Source organism: Amblyomma maculatum, chromosome 2 (assembly GCF_055883805.1).
Source record: "Amblyomma maculatum isolate TAMU_Amacu chromosome 2, ASM5588380v1, whole genome shotgun sequence".
Lineage (NCBI taxonomy): Eukaryota > Metazoa > Arthropoda > Arachnida > Ixodida > Ixodidae > Amblyomma > Amblyomma maculatum.
In genome coordinates this window covers 106,309,324-106,328,491 of record NC_139345.1, presented here as the reverse complement: position 1 = coordinate 106,328,491, position 19,168 = coordinate 106,309,324, and the positions used below count along the sequence as shown (strand labels likewise).

General features: G+C 44.6%; 1 protein-coding gene across 1 annotated transcript in view; it reads right to left on the bottom strand.

Annotated features, from left to right (window-relative positions):
* LOC146199488 (U2 snRNP-associated SURP motif-containing protein) overlaps nt 1-19,168 on the bottom strand; it is a 78,871-nt gene that overhangs the window by 38,100 nt on the left and 21,603 nt on the right. Inside the window, exons 16-21 of the mRNA XM_084594978.1 lie at nt 18,877-18,981; nt 17,889-18,136; nt 12,750-12,989; nt 11,867-11,978; nt 11,677-11,787; nt 10,289-10,536 (exon numbers count right to left, since the gene is read on the bottom strand). Coding sequence (XP_084451104.1) covers nt 10,289-10,536; nt 11,677-11,787; nt 11,867-11,978; nt 12,750-12,989; nt 17,889-18,136; nt 18,877-18,981 — 1,064 coding nt within the window. The remainder of the gene's footprint in view (nt 1-10,288; nt 10,537-11,676; nt 11,788-11,866; nt 11,979-12,749; nt 12,990-17,888; nt 18,137-18,876; nt 18,982-19,168) is intronic.

The window sequence follows — 19,168 nt, the reverse complement described above, 5'->3', positions numbered from 1 at the left end:
GAAGAAAAGAGACTGCATGACTTCCTTTAAGAAGACAGCCTCATTCTATGCCACATGGCAAGCCTTTGAATAATAATAAAAAAAAATGAGTGCACTTCTGGGTGACCATTTTCCTACTAGTGAAATGCAGGACATGATAAGGGGGGGGGGGGTGGCATGATTAAAAATTGTCAAATTTACAATAATTTATTTCTCAACTTTTGATGTGAAATTTTCTCTTGCAATATTTTCACATCTGTCTGAAACAAGGCAAGGGAGCAAATAATACAAGTTGAAGTTCATATACATATATGTAAACAACACTGTTTTATACAACACTGTTATCATTGTAGTATATGCTCTCACACATTATTGACCTGAGATGTACATGCCACTACCAACCGGTGGCAAGATGTGGCTCCTATTTTATACTGTGCTGTGCTATTCAGGCATCCTTCCCTAACCGAATTTCATGATGCTTGTTGGTGCAGTATTCATACTACTTTTAGAAGAGTTGAGTGAAGAACAGCTATAGCATACTGGTAAGTTGAAAAATTTTATTCAGCTATGTTGTTTCAATATTTTAATAGTTCACACTTTTCTAACAATTATGCATGACTTAAAAGAGATTAATAAGAAAGATACATACGACATATTTCAAAATGTACAGGGATTGCAATCACTGGCTTCAATTAAACTAAATGAGAGCTGTAACTATTGTCATTTACACATTCCGCAGACAAAGCAATTGCTGGATGTCACAACATAATATGTCACAACATAATAATAGTAGCTGTTCAAATACTAAGTAACAGTTGAGCTTGCACTCTTCGTGGATTTGCCCCTCTGCAAAGGATCAGTGGTTAGGGCACTTGATCGCTGTGCCCAAGGATGCAAGTTCAAACACAGGACATGACTGCTGCTTTTCATTGGAGATGAAAAGCAAGGCACCCGTGTACTGCATGACACCAGTGCACTTTGAAGAACCCCAGGGGGTTGAAATGACACGGAGCTGTTAACTGGTATACGTCTACCATTGTGGATATTGCGCATTAAATAATGCAGTGCATTTTACAAGGCGTGATTTCAGTTAACAAGGTATCACTTCATTTTAATAGGGATAAAAAATTTGTTAATCCATGCAGAGTATCAAATTTGATATTTGTCGGACAATTGAACTAACCAGAATCCATGTGTGAGATTGTGCATGAAGATGCCAATGTATGCTTTATAGTCATATTTTAGCATATAGCTAAAATGAATAATATTCCCCAGGAAAATAAAATGGGCACCCAGTCAAATACAGCAGATCCTATCACAACAGGCTGAACAAACCCAACTTTCCTGCCTTTGCAATTGTTTTGCTTATTGCACAGAATGTTTTGCCAGGGCTAATACATGCTTTATTTGTTCATTTCTGTGGTGCAGGTCACTTGCTACAGGAGTTTGTTGGATGAAGACTCTATAACCGGCAAATGATGATATTCAATCTGCATCAATTGCTTCACCTCGTAACAGCTATTAGAAACTTTGGATATCTGTGGGGACATAGTGTTTTTGTTTTTGAGAATGGGAGTGGCAGGCTCATTAAAATGATAACTGGTGCAAAATGGGTGCCAAATAAGGTGGTGGAGAAGCTGGTAATGCTACAACAGCTGTAGCTCAACACTTCATTCCTTTGAGAGATAAGTGAAAGACCTCATTATTGCCATGCTAGCTAATCCACTTACTGCTACAGCTACACACATATTGATGGAGCATGTCTTCTTGGTCATGCCAACTGCACACCTAGCCTGTCAGCAGAGGCCATCATTTTGATGGTACTAGTACTATTTTTCTTTGTAAGAAACTGGTTTGCATTGATAGTACACACAGGCTGCGAAGACACATTACTGAGTGCTTTTTGTCTCTTCTGACTGCTCTGTCAATATTGAAATTGAATGATATTGCAGCATCATGCCTTCTCATTGAATTTCCAGCTGATGACACAGCATATATGTATGTGATTTGCCAAACCTTATTGAGCGGGATTAAGATTTAATACTTTGCTTGTACTCTCAGTTTGGCTTATAGGGTTTAACATCCCAAAGTGACTTAGTCTATGAGAGATGCTGCCATGATGGGTTATGGCAATGTTTAAACATCGTTGCTCTTAAGAAACACTGACGTAAAGAACGACACGAAAGACAAGAGCACAAACTATCAACTGAAATTTTATTGTGATGAACACACAGATATAGCATATTACACATACCAACATCACAAAAATCGACAAGTCAGCAAAGTAGCTATCGTCTCAAGAGTGAACGTGATATCTCCTTCACAAAAAAATATGCACGCTCTCATGCGGTCGTGCATATGTGGGGCAAACGGGAAGATGCCTTAAATAAAGGCTCAGAGAGCACAGGTACAACTGTAACCAAATTAGTGTATCTGGAAGTCTGGTGCCACACTGCGCTAGATGCAAAGATTGTGCACCATTTTTCAATGAGACGGCAGTTCTTCTGAAATCTAAAGACAAGCTAACAAGGGAACTGTGGGAGGCCCACTGTATCGAATCCGGGAATGGGACATGTGTAAGCGACCCTTCGGTCTCTCTATCGAAAAAAGAAAGGGAATTCTTGGGAAAATAAAGAAAAGGAGACAAATGGTTTTTTTTCTTTTTTTTTGTGAAGGAGATATCACATTCACCCTTGAGACAATAGCTACTTTGCTGACTTGTCGATTTTTGTGATGTTGTTATGTGTAATGCTATATATGTATGTTCATCGCAATAAAATTTCAGTTGATAGTTTGCACTTTTGTGTTTCACATCGTTCTTTACGTCAGTTGTTCTTAAGCACAACAATGTTTGAACATGTCAGTCACCAACTAGCCCAACTAGAAACCCTCTTGATGGTTATGGCAATTTCAATCATCTGTGGTTTTTTTTTTAAATGTGCAGTGGAATTGTACAGTAGACAGGCACCATTCTTTTCACCTCCATTGAAAAGCAACCACTGTGGCTAGGATTGAATTCGTCTTTGGGTTTATATCAAGCCCTGTAAGCACTGAGCCATCATAGTGAGCATATGCTTTGTACAGTGCACTCTGACTAGATTATGATGAAATGTCACTCAGTATGGCCCACAATTTTTAAGACGCAGCTACTGTTAATAAACGTGGGAGTGCAGCGATGGCAAAACTTTGCTGCTAGCTGCTAACAGAATATTTTCAGTGTCTTGCTGTTTTGTATTAAGGTGCATTTAACTACTCTAAAGTTCAAGCTGGTTACTGTTTTCTTGAGCATGTTGTAAATCACATTGTCATTATACTCTACAGGGTACAGGGTGCTTCTAACTGTAGCTAAATACCAGCTGCTGCTTTCTCTTTACTTGTACCCAGCAATAAATATGCCATAGATATTTTGAAGTAGTGCCTGCAAAATGAAGCTTATACACTTAGCTAAACAAAACTACACTTAAGCAAGTAAATTAGGTCTACTAGAAGAAATAGGGGGCATGAGGGATTGGCAGGATGCTGGTACACAATGCTATTGCCTTGCAGGCTAAGCAAAGATTCACATAGCTTTCCTATTTATGAAGTTATTGTCTGATATCAATGCTCTAATTCAAAAAGCAGATGCCTCCAGGTCAATAATAAGCTTCCAAAGAAAGTCATGCAGCACCTTAGCATCAAGTTGTGCCACAGGTAGAATGTGTACGTCTGTTTGAAGAACCCCTGGAGCATGAATATGTGGACGGCTTTCGCAGGGCTTCACAACTAAATAGCAGCCAAGCCAGCTTTGCGATCAAAATTTGCTTCAAGTTGCATTTCATCTATCATTAAAGTTGCTGTTTGTTCATGCTCTGTATGTGTTCAGAACCCCCTTCACTTAAGAAAGTTAGATTCCTGTTTTATGTAGCCGGACTTGTGTTTTGTGATAACATCCAGAGCCATTCTGACTGTATTGGTGTGAGACAACCTGCCTTCAAACGAACTTTTAAAAAACTTATGAACGTGAGATGAAACTGTGAATTGACTTGCAAAAGCTAAAGAACCTGGGGGGCATCAGAGTATTGTTTAAAACAAGATTGACTTTGTTTTTGAAGAATTTTAGCACCTCCAAAATGCAAAATGCTCATCACTCACTTAATCCAGTAAAGTTGCTACCAAATGATAACATCGCACGTATTAACTGTTGCACGTTATTAGCACTAAATTCTTCATTTTTCCAGACGCAATATGTGGAACGCCCTGCCAAACACCATCGTATCATGTACTGATTGTAAATCATTCAGGGTAAAACTGAACGACCAACTTTTGTGAAGGCATTGATGGTGACGTCGGCGGAATTGTGGGCGCGCGGGGGGGGGTGGGGGGCAGGAGACAGCGCTTACATTGTCTTGCCTTTTTTCGCGTGTTTAATACTTCATGCATATAACATAGATTTATATAACAGTTTCGGCATCATTTACTTATGGTATGTTGTTATTTTTACTTTTCATATTGTTCCGTTTAACCCGGCCATGCACTATTTCTCTCGTTTCTGTTTTCTTGTTGTTCCAATGTTTTCCCGTTCTTGCTCGCATTGCATATTAAGTTTGCTCCCCCCTTATGTAATGCCCTCAGGGGAAAATAAATGAAATTAAATTGCAGAAGATGAACCCTTTCAGAAGGCTCACATGCATGCTGATATTCTTGTGAACCTCTATTAAAACACATGTAGCACTGTTTTCAAATCCCTTCGGTCACTCAGCTTTTCAGGCTCAAGCAACTCATCACAATTGCGCAGCGTCACCAAAAAAACGCTTCTAAGCAAACATCGGCAATGACACAATCACCCGCGAACGGATTGCGGAGAAGAATGAATAGTACCGTGCTATTGTTTTCTTCCGAAGTTCGCGGTTGTTTTCGGTACATATCCGTGCGTTCAATGAACGCTGATAACATGCAAAGTGATAGCGGCCAAGGCGTGGCGATCGTTCATGCTACCGATCGACTGCAGTGCGTCTGCAACTGCTATTACCGCCGCGCGAGCCATTTTTTGGTGCGTCTTAATTGTCACCGCGAGCCATAGCTAGTCTTTACATGGCTTATACATATACGTATGATTCTCTCAATAAATGTATAAAAAGTGAACGAAACAGCCTCATTAATTATTTGCAACGACTGCGTTCGGGACACGTGGCTCAAGCGAGTAGCTGTGGTGAAGTCCGTTTCTTCCGCATTTGCCGGCCTGTACAGCGAGGCTTCCGCTTACGCGGAACGGAGTATCCGCATCAACCGTACGCACTCCGTAGTTACCGCATCATGTCAGTGAGGAATCCGTATGCTCCGCACACATCCGTCCGCAATCGCCGTACATGCTCCGTACACTCTATTAGAACATCCGTATCAATCGCATGACGTCTATATGCTCTCCGCACACGACCATCCGCATCCGCAGCATGAAATCCGTAATTTCCGCAAGGACTTCCGTAACGAACGTATGAAATCCGCTTGTTTTCTGTAAGTGTGATGCGAAAAACGTACGGAATCCGCAACATTTTCTGTACTGCTGCAATAGGGGGGCTTGCCATGCTCGCAGTCTATGCGAAAAGCTGCCATTTTTTCTTTTTTTTACCACCGTGTGAAACTAAAATGGCAAACTCGACAGTCTTCCGACTTTTCATTTTTCAGGGATTGCATCTAGAAAGTGCACACATCGTATTCGGTCCTTTCCCCAGGTAAACATACGATGCTGCGCTTAGTTCCTGCGCGCAGAAAACAGTCATTTATTCGATCAACTTGCGGCAACGTTTTCTTTCTCGGCAATGAAAAAGCTGTCTTCTAATCACTAATTTAATGTCACATGATCGTGCTACGACCACGCGGTTTTGTTTTGTATGTGCGTTCTCACTGACAACTGGATTTGTACAAGATGTTATGTAGATCCAGGGAGGTAATCGGCGTCCACTACAGGCATATTGGGTCGTGAGTGCTAGCCGGCTTCCTGGCCAACATGGCACGCGGCCGACTGTGGGCAGCCAAATGCCCAAGCAACCGTTGCCAAACAGGTCGGCGTTCAGTCGGGGTTACAAGCTCGGGCCATGGATGCTGGCCGACTTCTGCCCTACCTAATACATGGCCGGCCATGGGCCACCCATTGACCGAGCTACCGTGGCAAACAGGTCGGCGTTCAGTCGGGGTTACAAGCTCGGGCCATGGATGCTGGCCGACTTCTGCCCTACCTAATACATGGCCGGCCATGGGCCACCCATTGACCGAGCTACCGTGGCCGAATTGGTCGGCGTTCAGTCGGGTGCCTGAGCTTGGGCCTTGGTTGATGACCGACTTCCGTCCTACCTGGTACATGGCCAACCATGGGCCGTCATTCGACCGAGCACCGAATGCCGGCAGGTCGGCTGCCGACCAGCTGCCGATGACCGGCCATAGGTCGGCAGTCGGCCAATGCTGTCTGGGATAGGCACGTCTTGAAGGACAACTTTCAAAGTGCAGCAAAATTGCTAATAAGGGTAAAATGGAAAAACTGCTTTGATCATTGCACTCTTTGGTCATTGTACTGTACCGCCATGCATTAAAAATGATGTTTTATAGAGGCGTTTTTTTTGCGCGGAAGTACTAATTAAATGAATAATTAATATTATTATCTCGGGAATTAACTGACATAGAGAAAAACAAGTTACATTTTTGAAATCAGCATAAAAATCTGAACAAGAGGGTATGATTTTATCAGGATTGGCTTTAAAATAATGAAAATAGCTCTAAGACCAGTGTCCCCCCTTAATCCACTTAATGGGTGGATCCAACGTTTCAAAGACCGCCATGGCATCAGCTGCAAAGTTGTTTGCGGCGAAAGCGGTGAAGTGAACGACGAGTCCATCGCAGCCTGGCTCCGTTTAAATTTGGAACCTATGTTCTCGTCGTATGCGGACAGGGACATCTACAATGCTGACGAAGCTGGCTTATTTTACAACCTCCTGCCCAACCGCAGTCTCGCGCTGAGAGGCGAACCCTGCTCTGGCCTCAAGGCTTCGAAGGAGCGTATCACAGTGTTGTTTTGCGCAAATATGGACGGCACCGATAAGCGTCGCTTGTTCGTAATTGGCAAATCGGCGAGGCCACGTTGCTTCAAAAAGAGTGAGTACCTGCCAGTGACATATAAAGCGAACAAAAAAGCGTGGATGACGCAAGAGCTTTTCACAAGCTGGCTTTGTAAGTTTGATGAAGATATGGTGGCAGAGAAGCGGCGGGTTATGCTTATCCTTGACAATAGCACAGCTCATAACATCCAGCCAAAGTTGACCGCAGTCAACTTGAAATTTTTGCCTGCTAACACTACCGCTAAAAATCAGCCCCTTGACCAGGGCGTCATCGCCACTGTAAAGGCACTGTACAAGAAACGCCTTTGCGAGAGAGTTCTGCTGAACATACAGCAGCAGCAGCCCCTCAAGGTGCATCTAAGGGGCGCAATTGACATGGTTGCTGCTTCGTGGTGGCAGTTGAAGGCCACAACGATAAGCAAATGCTTTCTGAAGCTGGCTTCATGCCGAGGCTCTTGAAGCTGAGGAGCAGGGCGACGTTGTCGATGAGGCAGTCGACGCTGACGACGTGTGGTCCGGCCTCATTGAGAGCAACTTTGTTTCCGCGACAGAAACTTTTAAAAAATATGTCGATGCTAACGAAAATGAGCTGGCTGTCTGCGAGGAAGTGAGCACGGACGATGCGACTGTCGAAGCGGTGCGCAGTGGCGTGGAGCTTGCGACCGAAGATGAATCTGACGACGACGATGTAGACCCGATGCCTGATGTGCCTTGCAAAGACGCGCTCGAATGTCTGAACAAAGTTAAAATTTACTGCGCGAAAAACAGCTTGAGCGATAAGGCGCTTCAGTGCTTAAGCTTGGTTGAAGACGAGATCGTTCGGAGTGCAGTGAAAAAACGCCGCCAGACGAAGATCACCGCATTTTTCTGCAGATAATTCACTTGTGACAAACATCGTTCCTGCAGAGTTGCAATTGTTTTGTGTGTGTATGTGTATGTGAAATGTGCAATAAATTGTGTTTAAAAGGTAGGCTGCTCGATTTCACATGTGTAACAGCCTAAAAACGCGATGTTTTGGTTATAACGCGGTACCGCTTATAGCGCAGATTTTCGCAACTCCCGCGACTTACGTTATAAGCGGTCTACACTGTATTTTGATAACAAGATGGGTTCCCAGTGCACAAATGTTTTTCTTTTCCTGGACAATTGTGCTGCCAACCCGAGAGACCCGCTGTTTCTTTGGAATTTGAAGCTTGTGTTCTTCCCACCTATAGCTACTAGCCATTTGCAACCGTTGGATGCCAGCATCAGAAAGAACTTAAGCATGCCTACAAGAAGCGCATTGTGAAGCACTGTCTAGCGCGTATTGATCGCAGACAGCAACCTAGGCCATTTCAATATTCAGCGTGGACTGCAATGAGAGCGTCAAGTGCACAGCACTGCTTCGCTTTGTGTGGCTTCCGCATAGACTGGGAAATGGAAACTGCCATAGAGGCTGAAGAGTTGGAAGTAGCATACTGTGATCAAGAGCTAGCCGAGGCTATGCACAGGAGTCACATATGACGACTATGTCGCCATGGATGCTGCCGTTGTGACGTCAGAATGCTAGTGCATTGCAGAGATCGTTGCGAATTTGGTTATGAGTGAAGCCACTGACTGCGATGACAAGGAGCACGAGCTGCTGGATTCCGGAGAGTTGACAGAGCAGAGTTTTGGAGAAGCAGTTGTGGCTCTGGACCTCCCCCCGCAGGTACGTCGCACCTCAAAGTGATACTGACACCAATGCGGTCTTCCAGACTATTGAGAAACGCGTGGTGCTTTCCAACGAGCGAAAAAAAAACAAAAAAAACAAACAAAAAAAAAAAAAAAAAAAAAAAAACGGCAATTCACCATTCTCAAGTTTTTTTGTATTTAAACTCAATAATTTCAAGTCAAAGCTGCACTGTTTTCACCCATTTTCGAAACTTTCCTTACTGTTACATTTTCCCGGCTGTTACTTTTTTTTTCCCGGTCTGGTGAAAAACGTATGAATGGATTCCACTGTACGCGTACGTGAGGCCTCAGCAAAAGACTGCCATGCCCAAGGTAGCCGTGCTGGTGGGAGCTATGCGAAATTACCATACGAGTCCCTAGATCAAACGTTGATGATGATGATGCCAGCGGTGACATCTGGCGACAACTTTGAGTACTAGGTGCTGCGCTCGCTCGTTGCTTTGCACACATTAGTTATCACTCATTATGCTCCTGATATACAGAAGTATATCCGGTGCCCTCGTTAGCGCTACCACTGCTAGAATTTCTTGCTTATTTCCTGAATTCATAATTTACAAGTTGCTATCTACTAGCAGCGTTCCATGGACCTGTTACTTTATCTGGACAGCTAAAACATGGGAACGGCGACGAAACGAAATTTCTAATATAACGAAATTTCAGCTGCAAGTACGATTTCATTATAATCAAGATTTGACTGCATATATGTGCGACTACAATACACATGCCTCAATAGGGGTGGCATTAAGGATTTAGAAACATTCCAATATAAAAGAATTTCCAACATGGAAATTCGTTAAAACAACAACTTTCCTATATATCCCTGTAAGTGGTGTTTCTCCTCCAAATCACTTTTTGTGCAAGTAACTGGGGTGACGGTGTGGCCTCAGGTCTTCAAGGACTTTTTTTTTGGGCTAGTTGGTGCAGCATTTTTTAACAAAGGACAAAGCGCTAACGACACATTCACAAGAAAGAAGACACGGACAAGCGCTTGTCCGTGTCTTCTTGCTTGTGAATGTGTCGTTAGCGCTTTGTCCTTTGTTAAAAAATGGCCTCAGGTCCTCTGCTGACAGTGCTACTGCTGTAATACCGCGAGGCAAGGCGAATGTGGGGTATGCTTGAGGGTGGTCTTCAATCTGGCCTGCTCGTTTTTAGTTAAGACGTTATTGGATTTATAGTGCACCAGTAATAAAATTAGTCCTCTTACAATCCATGGTGATTTCTCCCAAAGCACCACCCACGTGGCTTTCATGCAAAAAGAGCTGGGCCTGATAAAACTCAGACTCAGCGGGAAGTGCGCTTCCATTGCACGTTGCAACACACCGTTGTAGAACGCTGCCGTCAGCGCGGATGCACTGTATTTATGTTCCTGGGTCACAAATAAGCTAATCTGGCACCATGTTTTATATACCGAATTATAAACGCATCGAGCTACTTGACGGTCCCCTTAAGAGTCCGAAGCATCAGGGATAAACTGCATAAGTGGGCAAAGCTCAAAACTGAGCCTGGCTTGCCTCCTTTTCTTTGGTGAACGTGACCGGTGCGATCTGGAAGTGCGAGGTGAGCGTGGTGAGCGAGACCGCCGACTTCTTCCTTCAGAGGAGGCTGGGCTGAGCTTGCCACTACTACGCTGGCTCACTCCTGACCGCACTACCAGGGGGCTCATGATGGGTGATCGTGACCGTGATCGGGACAAGGACCGGGATCGCTTGCTGCGTTCCTTGCGGCGCTCACTTGATCCGCCACTGGACTTCTCCTGATCCTAGGGGAAGAACAAGCCAACGGAATGACTGAACAGGCTGCACAATGTTCCAATATTTTGTGAATCAAGTCTACTATTAATAACAAGACTTTCTCCATGACAGGCTCACACCATGTGAGCCAGGGTGGCAGAAGAAAGCAAGTTTACTATATTTTACAGTGTGGTGAATTCGTAACCGCACTGTTCTTTACAGGCTCCCAGGCTTGCTGCACACAAGAATGTGAAACTGATGCAGGGAAAAGTAGCATTTGCATTCATATTTACACTTTTCTGCAAATTTGGTAGAATCGTTTATAAATATTCTCTCGCCTCAACCGGAGGCTTATTTTCGGTGAAACACACATAAAAAGCTTGCGCGTTGTTGACCCTTTTGTTGCATAGGAAGTTTAAAAGTAGTGCTTACCTCACTTGGCCGCACAAGACAAGAAACCAGAACAGCCTGCGACAAAACTGAGGGAGCAAAAGATGCCAGCGGTGAGTTTCCGACAAAAGGCAGCTGCGGTGTCATTTAGCGTGGCTGAAGTAAAGCGCCGCGACTCTAAAGTGCCGAGGCAAACATGGCGAGTTTTTGTAATGATGCTAAATGGTGCCACCACTGCCATTTGTCGCAAAACTGGCATTCGAGTCTTTCACTCCTTCAATATCGCCACAGAGAAACTGGGAAAAACCCTCATCTTATTTGGGTTTCGTCTCAAGTGCAGATAACCATCATGCACACGTTCATTAGATAAAACCGCTGTGATGCAAATGGTCTTCGGCAAATTTTTCAGGTGCATCCAATAATTCGAACATTTTTTCTGGTTCTTTGAAGGATGAATTAATGAGAGTTTACTGTTCAAACGTTGCCACAGTTGACGTCAAAAACTGCTGCCAGCTACACGCCCTCTGGTGTGCAACTACACAATGAATAAACAGTCTGCCCTTCTGCGAGTAATCTCACTATCAGACTACTTTCCAAGTGCAGTACTGTCTTTTTTGTTTATAAATGAACTATATTGGCATTTCTGTCGGCAATGGGCACGAACAGTGAAACAGCTTGGTGTGTGGTGCCAGACTAGTTTTAAGCATTATAACTTAACAATAGCAAATTGTCAACCTTAAGAATCCTTCTCCTTCTAATGCAACAGTCCTTCCACTCACCTTTCTGATAAGCTTTTGCCTGTAGTGTTCTACTTGTGCGCTGATTGTGAGGCCTGGCTTGCGTGGCCTCTTCCCTGACTCAAGTTCATCCTGGAACTTCATCACCTTGAGCTGCAAACACGCATACATCAAAATTTGTAATGCTATTTCAGCTCAAGGCTATTAAAATTATGTAGGAAGGAAACTGTACCTCGATTTCACGCAGTTTTGCCCTTCTCTCTTCTCCGGACTCTGTTTTCAACAGATCCATGGCCGGCATGGAGTCCTGAGAGTCGTCCCTGGGAGAACCCTCTTCAAGGGGCCTGTAAGCAGTATTGGAAAAAAGAAGATGAAGCCACTTCCTCGCTACAGAAAAGCTGCCAGCAACCCCAACATCATGGCCCCATTATGAGCCCCAGGCACGACCTTTTTCTTTTCATGCTGGGCAGTGCTATGGTGCCAAAGTGTGCCTTTATCATACTGAAGGCATATAAGGATATAAATTTATGACTAATCAACAGCCCTGATTAAGTGCATTGTCAAAACAAGGGCACTGAAAAAGTATACAGAAATCAGCAGATGCAGCCCACATACATTTCGTGGGATTCCCGATATGCTGTGCAGCTATTGGCAGTAGACGGCGTATTGCACTGAAGTCTTGATGTAATAATAAATAGAATAACTCCGTGACGGCATAATATTCCAGAGCACAACCTGCAAAATTTTTGAAGGGACTATGTGCTGCTGTGCAGTGAGCCAGTGCAAGTCGGCTCCGTAGCTTTTACTGCCTATCTGCAGAAAGTTGTCCTTGAGTATAGTCAAATGCTTCTCTTTTCTTTAGTGCCAAGCTTGTACACCGCAGTTGAGAGCTCTGCAAGTTTTGACCACTCGAGTTTCTTTACACACACTGACACTGCACAGTACACTGGTCTTTGCATTCTGCCTCCATCAAAACAAGGCCTAGATAGAACTTGCATCCTACAAAAGTTTTTGTCTCATATTTTCCGCAATTCAGTCTGGCCAACACCACTGCACCAACCTCCCTGTCATAGAAGGAAGAGTGTCATTAAGATCAGTCTGCTGCTTTCACTCACTCGCCATCGATGTCATCATCCATGGAGGCTGCGATGCTGCTGGCGCCGCTGGTGGTGGGGTGGTGCACTGCTGGACTGGCCAGGGAGCTAACGCGCCGACTACTACTATTGCCCTCTTCCTCCTCCTCCTCTTCACCTTGGTCGAGCAGGTCCCACTTGGAGGTTGTCACTGCCTGCTGCGACACTGTCTCGGGGTCGACGGTCTCCCACTTGGATGGCACAAATTTGGCCGGTGGTGCCCTACACAAAGACCCAGGACAATGCAGCAAGCGTGTTACATAGCTTGCCATCAGTTTCATAACTTAAGGGGGGAGGCTACCTTTGAATACCAACTTCGTTGTTTCTTGAGATAATTGAATGAAATTTTCAGGGTAGACTCATGGCATAGCCATTTGAATAACTGCAAAGTTTCATGGAGCTGCGCACATTGGTAATCAAATTAGAGAAGTATATCAGAATGGTTCACATGGGTTCCTTGTTCCATGCCTGGTGAACTTGCAAAATGTGTTGGCACTATGAAATTCATTATGAAGGTTCCTGAATAGGTACCACAGGGCAAGACAGAGCCCTTTTTTTTAATTTCCCTGCCAAAAACTTTTAGCAGTGCATTGAAGTTAGTGCCACTAATTGGACTTGCATTAGCCTAATTTTGATTGTTTATTATAAATTCCAGACTCAATAATTTGAAAAAATGAGCTTGTCTTGCCCTCGGAAATTTATTCAGGCACACAATAAAAAAAACCAGGTGGGAATCCGATTAGCGGTTCCAGAAATATTGCGGGAATAAGCAACCATAACATGAAAAAAATACGTTCTGAGAAAATGGCCCTTGAAGTTTAAAACAGCATTTTGAAGTCTAAGTTTGATTTTCACTGCAGCACGTTGTGCCTCCATCTCCCCGATTCCCTCGGAAAGTGCATTTTCATGCGAACAGCGGACGACGCTGACGACGCGTTATCGCTTGCGATGACAGACGCGATACGGGAGGCCGAGATCGCCGAGGTTGATAAGGTCGGTACAGCAGGCACGCTTCAAACGCCGGCTCCTTACGTTGACGCGAAAGATACGCAGTTGGAAGTGGCAGCGCAGTCGGTCTAGTAGTGATGGAGCAGAAGCAGCACTAATAGAAGCGTCTCTGCGCCTGTTGACAACGCTTTTCGCTAACTTCGCGATTCGGACGGCATTCACAGAACGACGACGTATGTAGTGTTTTGAACTTCTTAGCGTGCATCGTAGCCGTCCGTGCAATAATCCACAAGTGCACATAACCGTTCAAAACACGCCACCAGAATTAGTAACGAGCGATGATCACGGCGATCTCAAAATGGTGAAACGTGGAGCGATTCAGCGAGCGTACAAAGAACGCCAGCTCAGTAGCAAGCCAGAGCAGACGACGCGCCGGGGAGGGGCTACCGCGTCAGCGCGCGCAGCAGCCAATAGCAGTCGCGCAATCCCCCGCGTTCTCACGGAGCGCGCGCTTTGTCCAATCACAGCCTGAATTCGAGACGCGGGAAGCTCAACAATCCCTGTGAGGCCCCCAATCACAAGCGAGCCACGCTTCTGCTACGCCGCGGACGCCGCCGGCGAAGGCAATATGGAAAAGGGCAAGCATTCACAAACAAAACAAGACCAAGATGGCGGCGCTCAGTTCAGCGGCAGAGAAATGGCGCGCGCGCGAAGTTTGGGTACTTTTGCCGTTCGCTCGCGACTCTGGGGCTGCCGCGCCCAGTTGTATATTTAATTTAAAGCAGTTCCACGATGAATTAGGCGTTTATAATTATAGGAAAGGTAGTTTATAACATATACAGCCGAGATATGTACTTTTTGAAAAGCCGACTTTTTCGCGATTTTTCGACTTTCAAAGCCCGCGTCCCCCCTTAAGAGTAGATCTCAAGAATGACAAATGTTCCTTTGCCAGTGCCTGCAAATCCTAGGAAAAGGTCAGTGAAACACAGCTGTCCACGACCCTCAGTACTAGTGCGCTCACAGCTCCAATGCAAAAGGCAACACATTATCTGCACCAAACCAATGATTACACCACAAGATGAGTACAAAGTACACTTTTTTTTTCATTGCTATATTGCTAGTTTGTTAATTTTGAAGTAACTGGCTAAAACATTGTCTGATTAATTGAAGCGAGGCTGCAATACGAAGAGCACATGCTTCTATGCCAGGTAAATGACTGAACAGCACTGAGCATGGCTTAAGGGGGGAGGCTACCCTTGAACACCAACTTTTTTATTTCTTGAGGTATTTGAATGAAATTTTCAGGGTATGCTCATAGTACACACATTTGAAGAACTACCAAATTTTATGGAGCTGGGCTCATCGGTTCTCAAGTTAGAGGAGTATATCAAGATAGTTTACATGGGTCCCTAGGGGCGGGCCTAGAGAATTTGCAAAATGTGCTAGCAGTGTAAAATTTGTTATGGTCATTCCTGGATAGTTTCGCCAGGGCAAGACAATTCCCTTTTTCCGAATTTCCTCTCTGAAAAATTTTAGTACAGCCCCAAATTTAGTGTTCAAATTTACACCTGACTTAACGATATTTTAATTGACTGCCCCTAATTACACATGAAATATTTAGAAAAAAACGAATTGTCTTGCCCTCAGAATTTTACTTAGGTATATAACAAAAAAAACCTCATGAAAATCCAATAAGCGGTTCTTGAGCTATGACTTTCCCTAGCAGCCATACCGTGCAAAAAATTGACTCTGAGAAAACGGCTCTCAAAGGTTGAGAGAACAATAACTTTTTTGTTTCTCAAGTTATCATGATGAAATTTTCAAGACAGGCTCATGACATTAACAAATGAAAAACCACCAAGTTTCATAGAGTTGTGCATGCTAGTTCTCAAGTTACAGAAGCATATCAAACTGGTTTGAATAGGTCCTTTATATCACGCCTGGAGAAATTGTGAAAGGCACTGGCATTGTGCAATTTGTCATGCTGATTCCTAGATAGGTTCCTCAGGGCAAGACAAAGCCCTTTTTCTAAATTTTCTTGCTGAAAAATAGCATAGAATTGGATTTTTTGTTATCAATTAGACCTATGTTGATTAACCAAATTAATTATGACAAATTCCAGACATAATATTTTGAATACATGGGCTTGCCTTGCCCTCAAAAATTTATTCAGGTACAGTCGAGCCCACTCATAACGGCCCCACTTAAGACGAACACTCGCAATTATCACGAACAAGTCCGGTGTGACCGTCAAAATATACATTAGGGCTATGGCGCTCCATCGATCTCGGCTACAGCGAACGCCTTGGTGCCGCGGACCGCTTTCCACATGCCGAGATCCGTCAATCCTGTGTTCTGCAAGCCGCGACAATCGGCATTCCCGATTCCCCTGCGGCATTTCGCCCTAGCATGATGGGCGGCGCAGACGCAGCAAGCGGTTTCCCGGTTTATCTATTGCGGCATCTCGCCGGAGGAACGAGGAGCGGCGCAAACACGACAAGCGACTTCCAGGGTTATCTTCCGTGGCATAAGCGCCGAAACGAAACGAAAAAAAAAAAAAAAAAAAAAAGCTAGCCAAGTCTGGCACTGAATGCGTGTCGCACCTCGAGGCATCGTGAGCGACCACGCAACGTTTAACACCTTGCACGAAACCGTTCAGAGGGCACGACGAGAGATCGTAAATCCGGCGATCGCAAAAATGGCGAAAGGCGAACAGAACGTACGAAGTACAAAGACAGCCAACAACGACAGCAAGTAAAGAGCCGTAGCAGACGACGCGACGCGGGGAGGCGGAGACCGACGCGTCAGCGGCCGCAGCAGCCAATAGTAGTCGCCCGATCCCCCGCGTTCTCGCGGAGCGCACGCTTTGCCCAAGCGCAGCCTTGAATTCGAGCGCGGGAAACTTGAAAGCCGCCACGAGGCTCTCAATCAAGCCACGCCTCGATCGCGCCGCCGTCGCCGCCGCCGAGGGTGGCAGAAGAAAGCGCAAGAATTCACAAACAAAACAAGACCAAGATGGCGGCGCTCAGTTTGGCGGGAGAGGAATGCCGCGCGCGCGAAGTTTGGGAATTTTCGGCGCTTGCTCGCTGCTCCGCGGCTGCCGCCGCTTGCTAAATAATTAATTTCGAGTATTTCTACGGCGAGTTGGGCATTGATAATTACAGAAATGGTAGTTTATAAGACATACTACCGGAATATATAATCTTCCAAAAATCGACTGTTTCGCGATTTTTCGGTTTTCAAAGGTCGCGTCCCCCCTTAAAGTCAGCTGGGAGAAGAAAATACGCATCAAAAGGTTTGTTCACAGCATTTCAAGAATGGCGAGACAGAGTCTGCTGGTCAACAGCACAGAGAGGAAAAAGAAGGTCCTGCGCTTTTTTGTTCTATGCCTATAACTAGGGGTGTGAGAATATTGAAATTTTCGAATATGAATACAGGCAAAAAATGCATTCGAATATCTGATCATAAAAAAAAAAAAGGAAAACATTGTCTGTACTGTTTATTTCAGAATTCACATGGTATTTGTAAATAAAATTGAAATAATGCTTCCTTATACAGGGCTTCGGTGGCACTGCCATATGACTGCTGAATACAGTAAACTCCACTTACTTCGGCCTTCACCAGAAAACTGTCCGAATTGACCGAAAGGTCGAGTTATCGAATGGATCTGACAAACTGCCAGAAACCATTTGCATCCCAGTAACTTTACTCGATGAATACCTGAATGCCAGTTGTCTGCATACAAGACGAAGCGGGAGTAAGTTCGTCAAATGCTTTGCTTTGCCCACATTGTCGGGAACGCCCTCTTCCCAAAGGAGAAGGTCCCGTTTCAAAAACCAGCATCGTCACACTTTGAGGATGCACAGTACGCGCACTGCGGTGAAGTGCGCAGAATTTGAAAATTTTCAGTGTATTCAGTAATTTGCGAATACGAATCGAACGACATACTCGATTTGTATTTGAAATTTCAAACGTTTGCACACCCCTACGTATAATAAAATTAACGTGAGTTTGTAACACTTTTCCAATTTTTCCGTTGGCACGCCTCGGCAGTGTGTGATTTCACACAGTGATAAGATTACAGACTGCAGCCTGTGGCCTCACAGGGTTGAAATCACACACTGCCGTGTCACACACTGCCTCTGACACAGCATGGAAAGTGGGCAGCCTTACCGGCGCAATGGGGCCACATCAAGCGGCTGCCCATCAATATCTGGATCCTCCACCACGCCCAGTGGCACTCCGTCTAAGTCTGGGTCCGCCACCGGGCCCACCAGAGGCAAGCCGTCCAGGTCGGTGTCGGCTGCTACCAGGGGCACTCCATCCACATCATCCAGTAGATCGTCCTTGACGAGGGGAGGGGGAGAGCCCTCGCCCTCCGTTGACTGGTCTTCACAGCTCGGCACAAGACTCCCGGGCTTCTGCTCCAATGTGAGGACACACACAACTCAGATATTCTTGCATTATCCTGAACAAATTAAAAAAAATATATTTCCCTGATCTCAAAAGCTCTGTTACCTTTTCAGTCTGAAAAAATTGAAATTTTACGTGTGCAGACAACTCGAAAAGCAGCGCCCTACAAAATATTATCAACACATACACTAGATAACAGGGTGATATTTGTTAACATGAGCACATTTGAAATTTAAAAAAGGAACTTCATTAAAAAACTCTTTCCTGTTAATCTAAATTTATGGTCAAACATTGTGATACTTTTTTTTTTATTTTATTTCCTGTTAATCTAAATTTATGGTCAATAATTGCAATACTTTTTTTTGAACAGCGCCCATTAGTCTGACACACACAATCTCGTGCTCTCCGCAAAAAAACAAACTTGTGCTTTCTTATCACGCTTATTTTTCTCCCTTTGAACACCTTATTCAGGTCATAACCAGAAGGAGTCAGACACTGATTCCTGAAAACGAAATTTTAAACTGAGGCAGCTAGCAAGTTAGCAAGTGCCGCAACACTGAGCTTCCATCATGAAGATAGTGGCGTTAATTGAAATTTCGTGACTACTGTGCTGCGCAGTCAAAGGGCAAGTCCTGAAGACTAGCCTTGATGCAGACTGCCTGCACCACTAGAACGCTACATTCTTACAGTTAGTTCACATTTCTGGACTGCAAAATGAGCAACTGGTGACGAAAATCAGCTCGCTTACAGTTGAAGGCACAAGGCCCAGGAAGATGTTCTGTAAGCGTATGAGGAAGTCATTCGGGTAGATGGCCCAATCCTCCCAGGCTCGGAAACAGGACATCACGCGTTGCTGCATACAATAAGCCCAGTAGAGCGTTGCGATCAGTGAAGTGTACTTTTGAGCAATGCCAAATATGGAGCCCCCTAACAACAATCTCGGAGCAAGTACCAGTTAAAGGTAAGCATTGCAGCAATATACCAAATGAAGCCATGCCTAGAACATCACAGTACAAAAGAACAGACACATGGCAAAGAGC